Here is a 19415-nt window from a genome sequence, read left to right on the forward strand (position 1 = left end):
TGTCTCCCGGCGCTGCCCGCCCGTTCCCGCTCGCTGTGAGGGAGAAGCGAAGCTCTTGGAGCAGGGCCCGGGGCTTAAAGGAAGCTCGTTTGCTCTGTTCCCCTTTAGAGGTGAAAAATAGGCTGAAACCCCTAAATTTTGTGCTCACCGAGTAGCCACGGCCGTGACAGCTTTCCACCTGGGTTATGTTTTTTATTTCCTCGTTTTGGGTGGGTTTAGGTCGGGGCTGTTAGGGACGAGGGGCCGTGGGCTGTGCTTTCGAGTCCCTCGGGCTGTTGTCTGTGATGGGAGTTGTGCATCGAAACCCAACTCAGTGCTGCAGTGTTGTGAAATATCTCCTGCCCAAAATTGAAGCACCAACATTGGTAAAAAGCAAACGTGCACAATTTCTTTTTGAGAATTGGGAAAACATTTCATGTTAGCTAGCTTAGATTTTTATTAGAAGATGGATGATGAATGTTTTTGATGCTAAGATTCATCTTTAACAATGAAAATGGGATTTTTGAATTGCATGTTTCTGATTTTTCTCTAGACTGTATCTGATTCAGGAAAGAAGACTAATTCTGGCAGACGCAGCACAGTGAAACAGAAACCAACAGCGTTCCCTGATCTTGACAATGACACGCCACGGGTTATGCTCAAGAGAATCATCAGGACCCGTAAGTATCTTTTTTGAGGAAAGCAGAGGTCAGAAGGGCAATGTTTTGGTAGAATTAAGGACCGGAGGTGTTCTTTTGTAGCCTATTATTCTTACTGTGTCATGCGAAATGGAAATCCAGACTGTCATATGACTGATTTATGTGGAAGAGGAATCGCTGCAGTGGCAGCTGAATGAGGTTATGTGATTCAGCTCTGTCTCAAAGACCAGATCTTATGCTGATGAAGGTGTATTCTTGGAAATCCTATTTGCTCAGTCTTTTTGTCCTGGTGAACAAGCATGTCGTCTTTGTGCTGCCTTTAGCTGTGTAAATTCTAGATGTGTGAGCTGTTGTGAACTTAAGCTCAGCTCTACTGCAGTACATGGAACCCCCATGCTGCCATTTGTCCATTGTATGTGCCAGCCTTCCTAGTAGAACCCAATTAATTTTCCCCAGATCTTTATTTTAACCTGTTAGTAAATGTAATTTACAGAATGTAGTGTAGATTTGACACACTGCTGCGTTTTGGCGTTCTTGCTGGATTGAATTGTGGAAAGGAAATGTTTTGGTTTGTTTGCAGAACCACAAGTTTCACCTCTAACACCTCAAGTACCTAAACATGAAGAAAAAAAAGAAGCTCGATCAGAGCTCCCATCTAAGAGGATATCTGGCATGTAAGTAATTTTTTAATTTTTACTTTTATTTTTTACACTACCAGGTATAGCTGCAGTTCCTGTGTTGGGATTGGGGAGCAGTACGTCCCTGCTTCTGTTTCAGTGATCAGAATTGCTCAGATAGGATTTTCAGAAATACCTCTCCAGCTTTAAAATTTGTGTAGGAATCACTGGGACTAAAGGACTGGATAGTAAATACTGCAGATTTGTGCTTTGTTCCCTTTCTAAATGCAGACTTAATATCTTTGCAGTGAAAGTGGATACAATAAGTCTCCTGATGGAAGCCTGCTTTTCTTAGTTTTTTGTGACATACTAAAATAGCTGTTCTTGTATCTTCCCAAGGCTGCAGGTGTTCTGCTGACAATGCTGGGGCATAAGGAGGGACTGCTGTGTCTTGTCTTCAGAACACAGGCTGCTATAGCTTTTTACAGTGTTCTTGCTTCTTGGTTGTCCTTGTTTAGGGCAGTTATGGGTAAATTTATGAGGGTGGTTTGGATGTGAGGTTTGCCTGAGGCTCAGCTGCTTTTATTCATTCATTCCATTAATATTTTAAGTTAATAGGCCTGAGTGAATTGGAGAGGCTGAAGCGTGGTTCATTTACTTCCACTTTGTTACAAAATAAAAGAAAGCCAGTAGTGGTGGTAGGTCTTATTGCTTTAGTCAGTTTTGTCACAACACTTGTGTGTTGTTTTGCTTACTGTAGAATAGGCTGTTCTAAATAATGTGATTTCTTTTGTCTTTATAGCTAAACTTTTTGCATTGACTGTAAGTAACCTTAAACAGGTTATCTAAAATATTAGGTTAAACTTCTGTCTTCCTTTTTTTTTTTTAATAGAGGAAGAAAAATCCAAGTTTTCTGTAAGTGGTTGTAAGCTTGGTTTCTTTTGTTGTTGTTTTGTTGGGTTTTTTTTAGATTACAAAAGATGAGGAGTATTATTTTAATTTCTCCTTGATTTTGCTTGTTGTAATTCTTTAACATCTCAATGTGCTTCTCATCAGCCTGTCTTAAATGAAAAGATCAGATGGTTGGATCTTTGCAGGGCTTTGTATTCCATATGTTAGCTAGTTGTTGAAGTTAAACAGGTATAGATTTTTTATTTGTCTTTTATTTTTAAATTCCTTCACAGCCTTCTTTTAGTTGACATGAACTTTCTTGAATTTGGGAAGACACTGTTTTCCCTAGTTGTAATAGAATATTCCAGGACAGATGTGAAAAAATTAGGAATCTTTTTTTCCCCACTGTTTTACATTTGTTCCCCATTACAAGACAGTTAATTCTAATGCTTAGGCTTATGTTATGCTCATAACAAGAAATGAAACATCTACATTTCTGAATGATCGAGAATGTTTTCCGTAAGGGGAAAAGACCCGTAAACATGATCATCTTACCATTTTTGCTGTACTGAAGCCACTTTTGTGGCAGCAAAGGATACAGAGCACCCCATGTGCTGAATGAGGGCCCTTGGCTGTGGGAGGGATGCTTTGCTCGAGTTCTGCAGAAAGCATTGCCTTAACATGACCTTCATGAGAGGGGATTCTTGAAACTGCTTGGTAAAGGGGGAAAACAACTCATAAACTTTACTTTCTGATCCTGATCCAGTGCCTGACTGGGATATTATTTGTCTACCATGTGTACCAGTGTGCTTTGTGATACCTAATGTTGTTTCATGATGATGGCTTTTTTATTTACACTGTCACAACTGACAAACCTAGTTGCTCCTGTGTGCTGTTAGGAGACGAGAGCTATGCAGCTTGTTGGAAGTCCAAGCTTTTACTTGTCTGACCTTTTTCAGCCCTAATGTTTTGAACATACACTTGAGATTTGATTCTCTTTGTGAAATTTACTTTGATTTAGTAGGAGGGAATGACACATTCCTGCATTTGCTTAGCTAATCACCAATTAGTTCCTTACTTCTGCTGCAGCAAGGACAAATAATTTTAGTTTGCTTCTCAGCATCGTTACAGGGAGCTTTCTAGGGTAGCTAAGTGATGAAGTTTTGTCCTTTGTTAAAGGCTTGGTTTGTATTGGTAGGGTGGAAATGCAACTGCCGGACTTCATTCCTGAGGACACATCTATCACCACATTCCATGTGACTAAGAAGAGAAAGAAACTCAGTGTTTCAGAATTTGAGAGAGCAGCAAACAAACGACTTCCTCAGAACCAAGGTAAGGCTGCAGTCAAAAATTATCTTGTTCAGCACTGCATTTGCTGTCAACTGACTTTCACCTGCTGCAGTTTAGTTCTTTGTAACTTCTGAGCTGGGCAGTTATATGTTTGGAAGCAAGATTGCAGCATCTTGTGCAAAGGGGATAGTGGAGACAGTAAAAGCTCCCTCCTATCAAATTTAAAATAAACCTTTTTGAGCCAAGTTACAGCCTCTGTCCTGACTGTATATACCTCCTTGACAATTTTTCCAACTTGGTGCTCTTTGAGTTTCGAAGTGTCTCCAATTCCAGAAACTTGAAAATACAACAAGCTGCATACTTGTTGCAATTACATCAAGTAAGTTATAAAGTTCTTGTTCAAGAAAAAAGGGTCTTGTAATTTTATAAAATAAATAATGTTTTATATTGGAATAAGTCTTCCCTGTAAACATAAATTTGCAAATGTAGTAAATATAACTTTAATTTTAGTTGCAGTTTGAGAAGCAGATAAAACACTTTGGTTTACATACTCTACTGACAGTAGCAACTAGAGTGGAATTCAAGGGTGGGATTCAGCTCCAAACTACAGACACTGGTACCTCAGCTCTGGATTATAGATGGTCTGTGCCTGTGTGTACACTAGGTAACTTGAAGTCCTAAAGTTTAGGGGTGGTCTAGTCAGTGGAGTATAGAAGCTGATTCAGCTTATCCTGAAGTAGACACGTTGTGCTTGACCATAATGGGAACGTAGACACCTGTGTTTGGATATTTTATTCTGGAGCTGAATCCTACCTTGCCTCACCTGTGGTCAAAAAATCAACCTGATACCTGGTCTGAACGTGTTTCCTGTAGCCTGTTGTGTAGTGTATAATTTCTCAGCTAATGTGTCACCAACTTTTTCTAGCTCAGTCAACGTTGGACAGTACTGCTTTGGCTCGGTGAGTTTAAACTAAAATGTCTTAACTTCTGGCAGTCCTAAGTGTAGCTGCCTTGATTTATCACCTCTGTAGTTGTGAAGAACAGTATAGATACCTGGGTTCCTGATAAAGACCTATGTTAGTAGTAACAGTCACGTCCCACGCTGGTGATGGAATTTGCAGGTGTTACACTACATACTTTATGATTTTCAGAAACTGTGGTTCTGCACTGTATGCCCATGTTGGTCTAGATTGTACTGCTGTGATTGCTCCTCTTTTTACTTATTAGGATCATTTCTTTTTTCCCTTCATTCTCATGTTTCCAATAATAAATCAGTATGCAGTATACCTTAGAGTATTAAATCTATTAATTGACTCATCACATGAAGTTGCATCTGTCCAACTTTCCTGGACTTTAAAAGCTTTTTAGAGAGTCAAAAGAAATTATTTTCCTGTGCTGCCTGCGTGCTTTCCTAATGATCCTCGCCATGGTTAGCAATTTATTTCACCTTTCTTGCTGCAGCCCTTGCCTGTGGTCCCATGCAGGGTGATTCTGTACTTCCTATCTTTGAATCCTCTGAACCCACTTTTTGATTGGACTTCCTGGAGAGAGGGATAGGAAGTAGCTGAGCATGGCCAGTCTCTTTAGGGTGCAAAATATGTACAGTGAGATGTACATATCTTAAAATATGTACGGTGTACATCTCTTCCTGTGCTTTGCATGTTGCTATCTTAGTGCCCATCTCAAAAAAGTTACAGGTAGCTGTACTTTGCTGTGAATACTGATACTGAGCATCATCTTAGACTTGTTCTGAAGTCCTCCTACCACCCCGCTGCCATCTAGAGGACATCTTTACTTTCAAACGTTTGTTTTTCTTTTTTGTGATATTTAAAACTTTTAAACCCCCTGAACCTTTGGCAGATATGTTGTTGCAGCCCTCTGGAAACTGTAAAACTGTTTCCTGATCTCTGTGATACATGATGTTGGGTGATTTTATGAAATTAAACTGTTTGTTTAAAGTAGATTGGCATGTAATCTTCAAGGGTTTTTTTTTAATTTCTTCCTAGTTAAAGGATTTGTGAAATGTCTAGCTGTTAGTGGCACTATGTCTGTAATCTGAGGGTAAAAGGGGAGTGTGTAAATTTTGAAAATTATTTCTTCCCTCCTCTTTTTACAGATCTCTTCGCATGTCTCTTGGTTCCTTGATTCCACCAGACACTGTTGAAAAGAGAGGCTTGCTCCGGAGGCCAAAAAATCGCAAAGCTATTGACATGGAAGCTTTTGAAGGCAAAGTGAAAAAGAACCTGTTGAAGAGTAAAGGTTTCTTTTTTGGTGTTATTTCTGTTTCGGGAGGGCCAGCCTTATATAAGGTGGCTTTTAGAAGCAATTAATGAAGTGTGGTCTGTGTTTTATGATTTAAAGGCTATTAAGACATTTGCAGAAATCTAGTGTAATTTGAGGAGCAAGATTAGAGTGAGGCTTTCCATCTGTAGTAGCTTTGATTCTCTGCACTTAAATGTGTGCTCTACCCAGTTTGGTGATTGATACCACAGGAATCGTTTGGGATCACGTTCCTAAATGTGGGTACTGGGGAGAAGGTTTGGTAGGGAGAGTTAGGGGCACTCAATTGTAGTGATACAGTGCCAGTGTTTGATCTGTGGAGGATGAATAAAATTTGGTTGAATGACTTAGAATTTGACTTAATGCAAGTCCTGGTAATAAATGTGTGTCTCTATGACCCTGAACAGTTTTTAACATAAAATTTGTTTTAAAACTTTCTAAACAGTACAGGACTATCTTGTGGACTTGCAAACAACCTCTGGTATCCAAGCAACCATGAAGACAAGTGATGCAGAAATGCTGAATAACACGGAACTCTTTGTTCAGCCTCAGTTTGGTGAACAGAGCCAAAATAAGCTTTCTGCTCTTGAACCACAGCTATCAGATTCAAAAATGTCACCACAGAGAAGCAAGATTTCTGATGCAGCTCAAGAGGAAGCAAGGCTGGTGGGCCTGGTATCCAGAGTGGGCACAAATGAGGGAAGGACCCGAAGATGTTCTGAGAACTTAATCCTTGATCATGAGCATGTTGGCAGAATGACTCGTCTATCTCCAAAACCACCTGCAAACCAGCAAGAGGATACACAGGTTCATTCCCAGCAGACTAACCCAATGGAACAGCTTGTGGAAGAAGTGGTGGCTGGCAGTGAGTACTATGGGTTAGGACTTGGGGCTTAGCGGGTATTCTCTGAAATCACGGAATGGTCAGAGGCACCTCTGGAGATCATCTTCTCCAACCCAGAGCAGGTTGCCTGGGACTGTGTCCAGGCGGCTTTTACATGTCTCCAGGGATGGAGACTGGAAGCTCTGGGCAACCTGTTCCAGTGTTCAGTCACCCTCACAGTGAAAAAGTGTTTCTTTATGTTCAGGTGGAGCCTCCTGTGTTCCAGTCTCTGTCCGTTGCCTCTTCTCCTGGCACTGGGCACCACTAAAAAGAGTCTGGCTCCGTCTGCTTCACATCCTCCCTTCAGATACTTGCATATGTTGAAGAGATTTCCCCCCCTCTCCTCAGGCTGAACAGTCCCAGCTCTCCCAGCCTTTCCTCCCAGAAGAGATGCTTCAGCCTCGTAATTGTCCTGGTAACCCTTTGCTGGACTCCAGTATGTCTGTCTCTCTCCTGTACATCTCTCTCCTGTACCGGGGAGCCCAGAAGTAGATGCTGTAAATTGGTCACAAATATGGTGAGATAAGGAGATAACATGTAGAGTTGTAGACAGAGTTAGAAGGAGTCTCAGGAGGTTACCAGTCTAGACCTTTGTCCTGGTAAGGTCATTTGTGTGTCACAGTTACCTGCTTCACTGTCTCCAGGGCCTTAAAAATCCCTTGGACAGAGGTAGTCACCTCCCTGGTCACTGTACCAATGCTTTCCAAGGCCTGTCACTACCAGTTTTTTCCTGGTGCCAGGTATATCTCTTCTACATTCATTTCCCTATAAATACCTTGTCCTGGCTGTGTAAGTGGGAGCATGTTTTCCTTATACTGCATAGCCCAGGCCCCCAAGGGGAGTGAGAGCGTATCTAAAGATGATGGAATTTGTAAGGCATTAACTATTAACATTAACTATGTTAATAGTTCTGCTGTTTTACCAAAGGTAGCTGGTGTCAATGTTGTTCCTCAGTGTGAACTGAAAAATAGTTACAAGGACTTTTCCAACTGGCTCCTAGAATACACTGATGTCCCTAAACTGTCTCAAGTAAAGAAAGCATTTTCTTGTGTGTATTCCTCTCTCTGCTTGGTTCGATTTTTACTTGCTAGAAAAGCTATAAGAAAGTTTTAAAAGATACTGGGGACACATTAATGCTCTCAATTTCTAGTTATTAATAGATGGAGCTCCTTCTTGTCATCCCTAAGCCAAAGGAAAGGTTTCAGCTCCCCAGTCACTCTAAAGCCTGAGAGATCTTTCAGGATGTTTGTGAGAGAAGTTGCATCCCGTATAATTAAAGACCTAGATGAAAACGATACAGAAGAGATGGCTAATACAGTGAACAGAGTGGAACAGGAAGAGATTTTCAGAGAGGGTAAGAAATGCTTTCAGTGTTGCAAGGGAATGGAGTACTTTAATCTGATTAAAACCAAGTTTTTTGGGTGTCTTGTAAGACTTTTATTGTGCGGTAGATGCTGGAGATAATTTAATTCTAGTCATATCAGAGACACTGCAAACACTGCTAGACAAGCTTTCTCAAAGTAGGCTGTGACTTGCTCATGTGCTTTCTTGTCAGTATTTGCTTTGTTCACAGTGACTGCAAATAGAACAAAGGTTCATACTTTTTGGTAGGTCCATAGTACTGCTCATCTTCCCATAGGAAAGATGAATAGCTCCCTCTTGGCAAGGAATACGCCTGGCTAATCTCTCTGTTTATTTGTATACATTTTAATGATTTACTAGATTTATTTAAGCTGTGTTGGCCATTATCTTTCTCCAGTACTAAGAAGGTTGCCCTCCCATAAGTAATAAAGGCCGCCACTAGTAGGTTGGGCTTTAATACCTTCTTGTTTCTGGAAGAGAGCAAGCCATGCAAGTTGCCTGCTTTCATTCTTAGCTTTCTCTGAAATCCTTTTGCCTTAAAATAAGATGATAAAACCTCTGCACAGATGCTGAGGATGGCAGGTGTTACGCAGTCATTCCGTAAAGCTTTGGGTATGTCTGGATACAAATTTCCATGTTTTGTCAAATTTCATTTTCTAAATTCCAGTTTAGGATCCTTTTGAAGTCTTTCCCATTTTCCCTCTACAGTGTCTGGAAATGAGAGAAGACCATTGCCATGCAGGCTTAATTCTGTCTGAAGTTTCATATGAATTACCTTGTGGTAGTATGGACACTGAGCAGTCTATAGCATCAACAGTTTTGTTATTAGAATTTTAAACTGAATACTTGCAGTGCCCATAAGTAATTGCTTGCACATACCAGGTGTATTGGCAAAATTATTTATGTTGCCTTTTAATCATGATAATACAGCCTTTTGTTTTAAACAATTATTTTGGAATAGTTCATTAAGGTAGCAGATATTTTGTGCTTCTGAATTTACAGTTGTGTAAAGTTGGCATCCTGTAACCTTTCTTGATTCTTTTGTCCTGTTATATTTTTACTTGGGTGTGCCTGTGGAATGTGAAGTCTGAACGGGATGTGACTCTCGAGATTGATGAAAGTCACTTCAGAATGATGAAAGTCACTGCTACAGTTATGTGAACACCAGCTCAGAGCTTGGGGGATGGTCAGAAAATCAAATAACATGTAAAAATTACTATGAAAGGAAGAGATGACAAAATTGCCACTTCAGAAATGATTGTCGTGCTCACCTTTTGAATACTGTGCGCAGTTCTAACCTCTCCATCTCTAAATAGCTTTAACAGAACTAGAGAAGGTGCAGAGAAAAAGTTTTACCACTAATGATAATCAACTATGTAAAGCAGTTTCTGTACATTAAATGACTAAAGATAAGGACTGCTCAGCCTGGAAAAAAGACAGTGAAGTGAAATACAAGAAGTTTAAAAACAAAAGCGTTGAGCAGCATGGAGGAGATGATTCAGCAAACAAATTGGGACAAACAGCTCCCTGATCTGTCAGTGCAGAAACTAAAGAGGAGCAACTGGCACTGACAGCTGGCAGGTTATAACGAACTACAGGAGGTATTGCTACTAGCAACAGGTGAAGAAATCAGTAAAATCTGACTTGAATGTGTCAATAGCATCTGGTATTCCACTGTTAAAGTAGCGTGTCCCAGCAGGGATTCACTGGTGCCAGTCTGCCTTAGGCAGTCTTAATGTAAAGTTGAGCTTTTGTCCTCTCCCCACAAAGCTGGTTAAAAACCCGATATTCTGGTTAGTGAGATTTGTATTACTAATTTGCATCACCTTTGGCCAAATTTCCTTGTCCCCTTCACTGAGGCTTGGGGCTCCCAAGTGTGAAAAATCCCAGTCATTGGAGAAGGTAGTAAAAATCCACTTTTACAGGTTCTGGTTCAGAGCTTGGCCGAGATTTCCAAACCCTTCATCAGAGTTCCCAGTAAGATTTCTCCAAGTAATTACCTGTGTTGATTTCTGCTGGAATTGAGCTACGTGGTAACAGAATTGTGGACTATAGGTTCGGTAGGTAGGGAAAATGTGTGCTTACATACTCTTTGGTATTTCAGCAGCTACTTCAGTAGCACAAATTTTTAAAGACATGCAAATCACATGTCCATTTATTTCTCCTCATGCTGCCTGCTAGAAACTTTACTGGTTGGTTAAATCCACTACTAGGTGCTCCTCTCTTTGTAATGCTGTATATCTCTTGCACAATTGTTTAGTCAGAAAAACTGAGGAAATGGGCAGGAGAATCTGAGCACAAACTTCATGTATTGTTAGACTTAAAAGAAATTGGTCGACACAACCACCAAAAGTGAGAATAGATGTAGAGACGACAGATCTGGAGGAGCTCTGTTTACTCTTAAGTAAAATTCCTTCACTGGGATCTGACATGTATCCTAATTAGGTGACTGTAGAGCAAACATAGGAAAAGTGCATTTTTCAGCTGTAAACTTTTGGAAAGGAACTGCATCTGCTTCCCTTATTTTTATAACTTATGACTACTGCTGAGTTTACTTACCATGAGTAAATTTATTGGTTGTTAAACTGTATGCTGGTGATTGATTGGGGGTTTTTTGCAGGTAAGACTGATGAAAGAATTTCCTGTTTTAACTGCAGATCATCATGCAAATTCTGAATATTCTAAACGTTTGGAAAAGAAATTGACCAAAAATGCAGACTTGCAGGTAACTACAGCACGTCACGCCAGAGTCAAAACAGAAGTGACCCCTTCAGAAGACAAGGGAATAGCAGAAGGCAGCATTGAACACCAAGTCTCTCCCAGAGGTGGTAAGGACAACCTCTAATACTGAAGACTATCTCTAATGCTAGAGACCTCTCAAGCTGCATTATTGGCGTCAGTGTTGGGAGAGAGGCTTGTTAACTCTTTCTGCATTCTGGAATCTGGGCTAAGTCCTGGGAAAATTCCAAACTAGTTGTGGCATTTTATGCTGAAAGACTGCATTCTGCTCAAACAAAAACCAAAACTCATATCGGTAATATTGCTTAGAAATATATAATTGCGGAAAGCTTAATTCAGATTTACTAGTGGAAGTACTAGAATCAGGCAAAGATTGAGAAAACTCGGGAGACCTTCTGAGTGCGTTGGAAAATCAGGATCTCCCAAGTTACTTCTCCTGAATTGCTGGGGACTGTGTTCAACATGCTGCACTAAGGCTTTGATAAGAATTCTTTTGAGATAAGAGTTCCTATTAAAGGAAATTAATTTAAAAAGAGCTCAGATAAAAGATTCACTCAAATCTCATGGGCTTTATCAAGTGCTATTTTTTTGGTGTGACATCAGCACACCTAGATGTAGCCGAGGGAAAAGTTGAGGATTCATCAGCGCTTTAGCTTATCTAGCTTAGTGTATTGACACCTTAATCCTTGAAGATAGGAATATAATAGATGGCAACATTATCAGGAATGGAGAGTTAGAGCACTTATGAGAATGAAACTTGAAATTTTGACTATGATATTTGTTTCAGTGAAGTATTTTTCCTGCTTTGGAAATCTAGAACTTGAGACTGCCAGAGGTGTTGGAGCTAGAAGTCTGGGCAGGCATTCTCATGCTGCTTCCTTCTCTGAAAAATCTGGGATGAAGCCATTAAAGCAAGCTGCTGAACAAGTAGATGAACTAGAAGATGAGCCTATCATGATAGAATTGGATGGTCTGGAAGAAGAGCCTACTGAGGATGAAGCTGAGGACTCTGGGAACGAAGGTAAGAAAACTATTGCAGCAGTAACAGAAGGCAGTTGGAGAATTTTTCCGTTACCTCTCAATAGATTGAGGAACAGCATAGGTTAATAACATGATTATCTGTTTAGTCCATTGGATAGTCCAGGGAAGCTGTTGGCTACTGTTCCTAGGGTCAGATTGTTACTGGCTCATCAGGTGCTTCAGGGACGTAAGTCATCTTGTACTTTTTGAGGTGAAGGTAATGAAGTGCACAGATAGACAAAACTGAGTGCAGAGTGGCTTTATACAGTGACATACAGTTTTCTTCCATTTTATTCTTCCTTCTTTCCTGAATCCTAGTTTCATGCTGACTTCTTAATGTCTTAGCATTGAATTGCTGTTTCCACAACCACTTATCTGACCACAGACTTGAAACCTAATTTAGAACCCCATATTTTATACATGTAGTTACAGATTTCCTTTCTGGTTAACCAAAAGAGTAGGCTGGCTTTCCAGAAAGCTGAGAGGAAGTGTCTGTTTCTAAACAGTTCTTTGGACACTGCATCAGTCTGCTCTGTTGTCCCAAGAGTGCTTAATGCCTTTTAGGAGAACATACACATCAGACTGAGTTCTCTGATCAAGGCCACGTTTGAAAATGCCCAGAGTGTGTTTTAGTGGTGTCTTTATGGGACTGGTCTTAAAGTCTTCTGAAGTACAGTACACCCTGAAATAAAAAACTGAGATAAGGACATACTAAAAGAATCCCATTGTGCCAGGATTTGAGGCACTGTACAGCTGTAATGAGAATATGAATGCCTGTATGTGTTTGTGCAGTGTGGAAGGCACAAAGGCAGCAGTTGAACTGGTGGTACCCTTCTGTCATAAGCTGTAGGTGTTCTTAGGGCATCTACAACAGTGTGTCAATGTGCTTATCTTTAACACAGCTGTGTGAAGAGATGGAAAGATCTTGATGAAGAGGTCTCTGCTGATAGGGTGGAACGGTAAGAGTAGCATCTTAGAAGTCTCATTGAACAAGGAGAGGAAGAAAAGTGGAAAAATTATGCACTCTTGTCATAAAATTTACCTCAGAAACCTCAGTCTCTCCCCTTGCATCCTGCTCCCTGTCCCTCCAGCACACAGACTTCAGAAGAAGCTACAGTCCTGCTTTCTCTGAGACTCCTGACCTTTTGAGTTATGGAGTTTAACTCTCAGTAGTATCTGAGGCCTCTAGTAGTTGGGCTTGTCTTCTATAACAGGGCAGGCGTCGTAGTTCTTAGGGAGGGTTGCAGAGTTGGCACCATTACCAGAAATGCTGGATTCTTGAGCTGCACTCATCCTGCAAGGGAAACTGGCAAGCAAGAAGCCTTCCATGACCACTCCTCTTCTAGACAGGAAGCTGCTCTGTATTTCAGTTCTGTTAAAGTTGTTTTCTTTCCTGCTCTTGCTTGCTAAGAAGTGAAGAACTTCAAGAGTGAAGTTAGAGGATGCCCATTAGGCTTGCAGGAAACTGATAGGGGTAGTTCACAGCAGAGGAGGTGAGGTATTGACTATAACCTGAGCTGTAGCTGGAGAGACTTTATGAAAAGCTGTGAAGGTGGGAGATGCTCTTAGGCTGACCCTTGTAATGTGATTTTGTTGCTCTGCTTGTCCTGTGTTCAGGAGAATTTGCTGCTGGTTTAGCAGGACGGCAGAGACATAGCTTCCAGACTTTGAAATTCTCTCTGGGAAAAGAGGCTGCAGCTTCTTAGCCGCTTAAGTTGACCCAGGCATCCGCCCCTGTAGCCTGTCCCTGAGTGGTGTTCCTGCCTGGGGCTGAGGGGCAGCCCCCAGCCTGCACAGCAGGAATTGCAGCAGCCACCATTCATGCTGGTTCCAGGTGCGGTGGAGCAATGGCCAGAGCGCAGGCAGTGTGGCTGTGGACCAGACATGTGGAAAGTGGCACTGTTTGCTGCAGAGGCTCCAAAAATAGAGTTCAGTTCCTCAAGTACTATTTTTCCCTTAGAGGTTTCCATGAAGACACCCACGTTTGTCCGTGCTGCAGCCTCCAAGCCACTGCTGTTAACTCCACAACCTGAAAAACCTGCTGTTCCCAAGTAAGTCTAAGTCACCGTCAGCAGTGTCCTGGTAGAACTGTGTCTGGGGGGTGTAAGCATCAGGAGGAGAGAGTGCTGAGCCCAGCTTTGTCAGTTGTGTGCTATAAAGCACAACAAGCTGGTAACAGCTGCAGCAGAGAGCAAACAGTCCTCAAGCCTTTAGTTCATTCACTGCTGTAGCAGTTAAAGAGGTCTATCAAGTGAATGCCTGTACTTTCCCCAAGCAGATCTGATGTCTCAAGTCTTTCCAATGAACATTCTTGTAATTTTTTTCTTGTGCTGAAGACCTAAACTTTTTCCTAGGAGTTTTTCAACTGTTAAGCTACCCTGGAGCCATAGACTCCAGTATGGGATGCAGAGACTCTTGCAGAAGAGGCGGAATTGCAGATTACATTACTGATCACACAAAGTGATGTATTTGTATTGACTTTAGAAGCCTGAAGCTGTATGCATTGCCATGTACTGAGTATAAAATGAAGCTCGTCTAGAGGCAGAAAATGAACCTGTCCTCTGCATTATTCCAAATTAATTAACATTTATCACTCTCTTAACTAGAAATTTGGTGAAGCCATATGCTTCATCAGACCCACTAACTGTGGGTCCTAAGGAACAGGAGGAATTTTCTGGCCTGTGACTCTAGATTTTAGTTAATTGAAGCAACAAACAATAAAACCAAATTCTTGTGCCCTTTACCGCTGTGAAGAGAGGTGAATGATGCTTACAGAAGGTGCAGGATGATTGCTCTAGTTATGAATAGTGAAATACATTTATAAAATAGAAAAGAGTCTTTGATACTCTGCTGAAGTGGAACTGAATGAATGCAGATTTGCTTTGGCATTTTGCACTGAGACATGCTCTTTTATATATATATATAGGGCATGTCTGAATACTAACTCTTCTGTAGATGGTGCTAGTCCTCACTGGCAAGAGATGTCCATGTATTTGGATGCACATTCTTTATAGGTATTTCTGGGTGTTAATAGACTGACAGATTTTCAGGCTGTGCTGAGGTAAGATGATCATAATTACAGGTTCAGAGCCTCCATTACAGGAAGCTGTAACACAGTTTGTTTGCACTTTATGTAATCAGTCTGACCCAGAGTTTGCCTGCTCACTTCCTGAGAGAGCAGTGCTCACGCTAAAAGCCCGAGGAATACTCTAGGTTATGTAGTGGAGCAGTAACCATGTGACAGCCATGCTTAAAGACTTTTTGCTGTAAAATAATCTCTTTATACTGGTAAAATTCTGCTGTGATCAATTATATTAGATTAGGGCCACAGAATGTTTCACTTCGAAACACCAAATTGTCATACAATTACTAAACTTCAGTTTTTCCCTGATCCTGTGAACCGAACATTCATGTATGATCATTTGTAAATGGGTAAAATGAGGCACAGAAGCAGTAAACAAGATGGCTTAAATCATTACCAGGTTTTTTCTCATGACTACACATATGTTATCTCTGGGGCTGATCTCTTCCACCTGCCCCTGAAGTTCTCTGAGAGAAGAACATGCAGATGGGCTGGAGAGAGAATTAGTGATACACATGCCACTTCTGTGGGTTTTGTGTGTGTTAGTCTGAGGTTCCAGGGCTTTTCTATTGTTTTCCAGTTGTCTACTGAGTGAATCTGGGGATTTCACTTCCCTTTTTCATGTTACAATTTTTCCTTTTTTAGAATGGAAACCAGCTATAATTTCCTTTGGGACTTAGTCTTTAAGAAGAAAACCCAACCAACCCCAAAGTCCACAAATCCCACTAAAGAGAATGTTTGTCATGGTCTAAAGGTGTACACTGGAGAGCAGACTCTCCTGTCTGAAGGTGCAGAGGTGGACTGTGGATTCATCAAACATTGTGCACTCCTGGACAGTTAAAACTCAGGGATGCAGTGAAAACTGCGTTTCTGTGTTGGAAGGAACTATAGTTTGCTGCCTGTTTATTATGTGAGCATGCTTATCTGCAGAAATGTGAGCCTGGATTAATTCTCTCAAGATCATAATGCCACATGAACTGTTTCCAAACTGTACTTCGTAGGCATGAGGGTTTTGAAGAATTGTGAGGGGGAAAGAATTAAGAGCTGGATGTAGTTCTTATCCCTCTAAATTCAGCATAGTGTTTGCCCAAACTCAGCTTCGTGTTCTCTGCCTCTTCCCTGTGTTTGTTCATTTGATGTGTGAATTTTCAGTTTCCCCCAAAGGTCTCCCCTCCGGCCGCTGGGGACTAAGCCAGTTCCAAAGAGGTCGGGAGTGCCACAGAGGAAAACAAGAGAGCCTGAAATAGCAAGTAGTTTGATAAAGAAGATATTTAGCCATTATGCGAAAATGCCGGTGACCAGAGATGCGTTCAAAATTGTTGAAAAATGGTAGGAAACAGCAAACTGCTCCTCCTCCCACTCTTTTTAGTCTTTCTTTTTCTTTCTTTCTTTTCTCCCCCGAAATAACAAACCTGTCAGGAGTGCTGCTGGTAAGCTGACAGCCCTCCCTGTTCAGCTGGGGAGAGTCGCGGTAGGGCTGGTTAGAATGAGGACAGAAGAGTGCTGGGTGCTTTTGGCTGCTATGCGGGTATCTGTGACCAATGCTGCCATGCAGAAGCTTCTGGGTTTTGTCCCAACCAGTACAAATTTCACCATTCCCGCTATTCTCTAGCTAAGAGCACACGAATACCATTAGCACGCTCTGTTAGGGAGCGGGGTGGATCTGCAGTGCTTCTCCTCCTGCAGTTTTTCCTGGCAGGCGAGCAGCACTAGTGCAGCTTGTCCTATGGAAGTGGGTGAGTAGTTGGTGTTCACGCACTCCACAGCCCAATTTCATTTCCCTCCTCAATCCTTCTTCAGCTGTGAGAGATACTTCAAGCAGGTGTGCAACGATCTGGAAGCTTACACCAACCATGCCAGGAGGAAGACGGTGGAGAAGGCTGACCTGGAAGTCCTTATGAGAAGGTAAAGGGAGGGTTGTTGCTAACCTGCAGTAGTGTTTGGTGGTGCTTTGGTAGTCTAGCAAGACTGTTATTGCCAGGGTGTGCACTAGCAGTATTTGCAGAGTCTGTGTGGTATCTTCTGATTTACTGTGCGATGCCCTTCGGCCCCCTGTCCCAGGAGGGCATTTGTGGATTTGGGGTTTACTCCACGGTGGTGGTGGTGAAGAGGCAAGAGGAAGGAGTGAGGAGCCGGGAGTGCAGGAGCCATCTGAGGAATGTGTAGCAAGAGGAGGGGCATGTGTGCAAGGGCGAAGCAGTTAGGGTTGAGAAGTGAATGGTGTTGGTAGAAGAGGCAGAGGAACAGTAAGTGTGAGGCTGGGCTGCACTGTTCCCACCGCTGAGCAATCTCTTTGCTCAGTGCTTGTGACTGGAATAGCATTTTCACATGCCCTGCTGGCTGTTTTGAGGACTTACTCTTCCAAACAAAATCATAGAACCATTTACATAGGAAAAGACCTTTAAGATCATTGAGTCCAACCCTTAACCCAGCACTAAGTTCACTGCTAAGCCATCTCCCTAAGCATCACATCTACACAACTCTTAAATGCCTCCTGGGCTGGACTTCACTACTTCCCTGGGCAGCCTGTTCCAGTGCTTGACAACACTTTTGGTGAAGGATTTTATTCTAATATCCAACCTAAATCTCCCCTGGCACAACTTGAGGCCATTTCCTCTCATCCTGTCACTTGGGAGAAGAGTCCAACACCCATCTCACTACAACCTCCTTTCAGGTAGTTCCTGCTTCTGCAAAAGCTAATACTTAGGGTTCAAGGTAACAGTTCTCCAGAGCAGGAGAACGAGCCTCCAGCCTGTCAGGCAAGGGCTGGCTGCTCCTAACGACTGTGTTCTGCTCTATGCTGCCACTCTGCGAGCCTGGAGAGGAGCATACTGGCCAACAGCCTGGCTGAGCTGTTCTCTGAGCCTCTCCACTCTGCTCTTCCCTCTGGGCTCCCTCAGCTACCCCATCTCAGGCTTGAATTTACTCTTGTCCTGTGACCAAAACTCAAGGGGTTTGTTCTTGGCTTGGGAGCCCTCTGTAAAACTCTGTGGGGCCCAAAAGAAATTAATCTCTGCTTATTTAAAGTCATTACTGCAGGTTGTTACTCATTTGTCTCCAACTGGAAGAGTTTTCAGATGCACTGTAAAGTCATCTGGGGGATTTCATGGGGCACATCTGATTGAAGGCACCTCTGTCAGGTGGAGCTGGTGTTGCTAAAGAATAATCTGTTGCCATCCTGGTCCAGAGATCTTAATTTTTCCACCTGACAGGTGTGTGCTGAAGTTAGTATGGACAGGCTGAGAGGTGTGGTTTTTCAGATAGCCAGGTCTGAGGATTCTGTATTCTTGTTATTTTACCTTTTTCTAGATGTCTTTATGCCTTTCCACTGCTTCATAAAGGGATCAGGAGCTGTTGCTAGTTCATTAATAAGAACGGTATTTCTGTTCCTTCCACAAAAAAAGCATGAAGAAATGCTGTGCTTTTTTTCCCTTTCTATGAGACTGGGAGATACTGATTTTTCAGGCCAGTCAGCTAAATGGTACCAGAAAACTCCATGGCTTATACAGTTTGAAACTGCCAACCACCTCTGATTGGGAACATAAAAAATCTGCTGGGTAACGAGCTATTTGCTTCTGTTCCATCATTCTGTGTGTGTCTTTAAATGGTAAAATTAATCCCATGGCAGGTGGATCATGAATTTAAAAAGCAATGAGCATAGTTATGCTTTGGTAAAAATCAATATCGCTGTGATAAACACATAGCTGGGTGGGAAGCTGCTCTGCAATGACCCTCTCAGTCTGCTTCCACACGTGGGCAAGGCTGGCGTCCGCGCCGGCCACAGGACCTGGGGCACCACAAGTAGGAATCTGGAGCTCTTCTGTCACAAGCTGCTGTTAAATGCAAAAATGTCACCGCAAGAAAACTGCTCTGATACTGAGTGGAAACGCTTTTCACTAACTCCTCTGTTTCTTCTCTGCTCTCTTCTTTTTAAATAAAGGCAAGGGCTGGTGACAGACAAGATGCCGCTGCATGTGCTGATAGAGCGTTACCTGCCTCTGGAGTACAGGAAGCTCCTGATTCCAGTTGCCATAAGTGGAAATAGAGTGGTCCCCTGCCCATGAACGTGCCTCTCCGGCAGCGATGGCCCTGGGAGTGGGGGACGGCGCCTGCCTGCAGATCTGGGCTGTGGGTGGTTCCCTGGAACTGCCCCCCAGGATGGGTTTCCACAAGTAACCAGTGGGGCAATAAACAGTTTATGTTCTCTTGAACTGATGCCGGTTGTGCTGTGGCTGTCACACCAGCCTGCTGAATGTCACACCAGCCTGCTGGATGTCACCAACTGTTACTACATGTAATTAGACTATCCTGATTTTTTTATGTTACTTTTGAATACTTGTACATCTCTGAAAAATAAAATATTGTACGTATTCTGTGTGATGCAAATGCTGCTCATTCCAGTGAGCTGAAAGGCTACTGCATTGCGTTGTTCAAAATGTTCCTAATAGGCATTTAGCTGTATCGATGCTCCTCACACTAACTAGTTGTGTACAGCCTTGTATTTTTCTAGAGCGGGGGCTTTCAAACCTGGGCTCTGTCCCCTTTTGTAAGGAGGGACAGACTCTTGTCTGTGTCAAGAGTAGGTCATCTGCCCGTGACCACGGCTGTTTGCT

At 42.3% G+C, this 19415-nt stretch overlaps 1 protein-coding gene across 3 annotated transcripts; it reads left to right on the forward strand.

Moving 5' to 3' along the window:
- The first annotated feature begins 513 nt into the window (after positions 1-513).
- CENPT (centromere protein T) lies at positions 514-19182 on the forward strand. 3 transcript variants are annotated; one of them, XM_026856672.1, is made up of 13 exons: positions 514-659; positions 1219-1312; positions 3345-3478; positions 4362-4395; positions 5553-5695; positions 6162-6581; positions 7750-7953; positions 10619-10789; positions 11518-11721; positions 13681-13771; positions 15967-16131; positions 16603-16707; positions 18743-19182. In XM_026856672.1, exons 1-13 carry the CDS (start codon positions 635-637, stop codon positions 18864-18866), a joined length of 1914 nt encoding a protein of 637 aa, XP_026712473.1. In that variant the 5' UTR covers positions 514-634; the 3' UTR covers positions 18867-19182. The 3 variants fall into 3 exon arrangements, with proteins under 3 accessions (XP_026712473.1, XP_026712472.1, XP_026712475.1); XM_026856671.1 differs by having other exon boundaries at positions 5553-5689; positions 15955-16131; XM_026856674.1 differs by lacking the exon at positions 7750-7953 and having other exon boundaries at positions 15955-16131.
- The last annotated feature ends 233 nt before the right edge of the window (positions 19183-19415 follow it).

The sequence above is a fragment of the Athene cunicularia genome, assembly GCF_003259725.1.
Source record: "Athene cunicularia isolate RWA chromosome 11 unlocalized genomic scaffold, athCun1 chr11_part1, whole genome shotgun sequence".
Taxonomy (NCBI): Eukaryota; Metazoa; Chordata; class Aves; order Strigiformes; family Strigidae; genus Athene; species Athene cunicularia.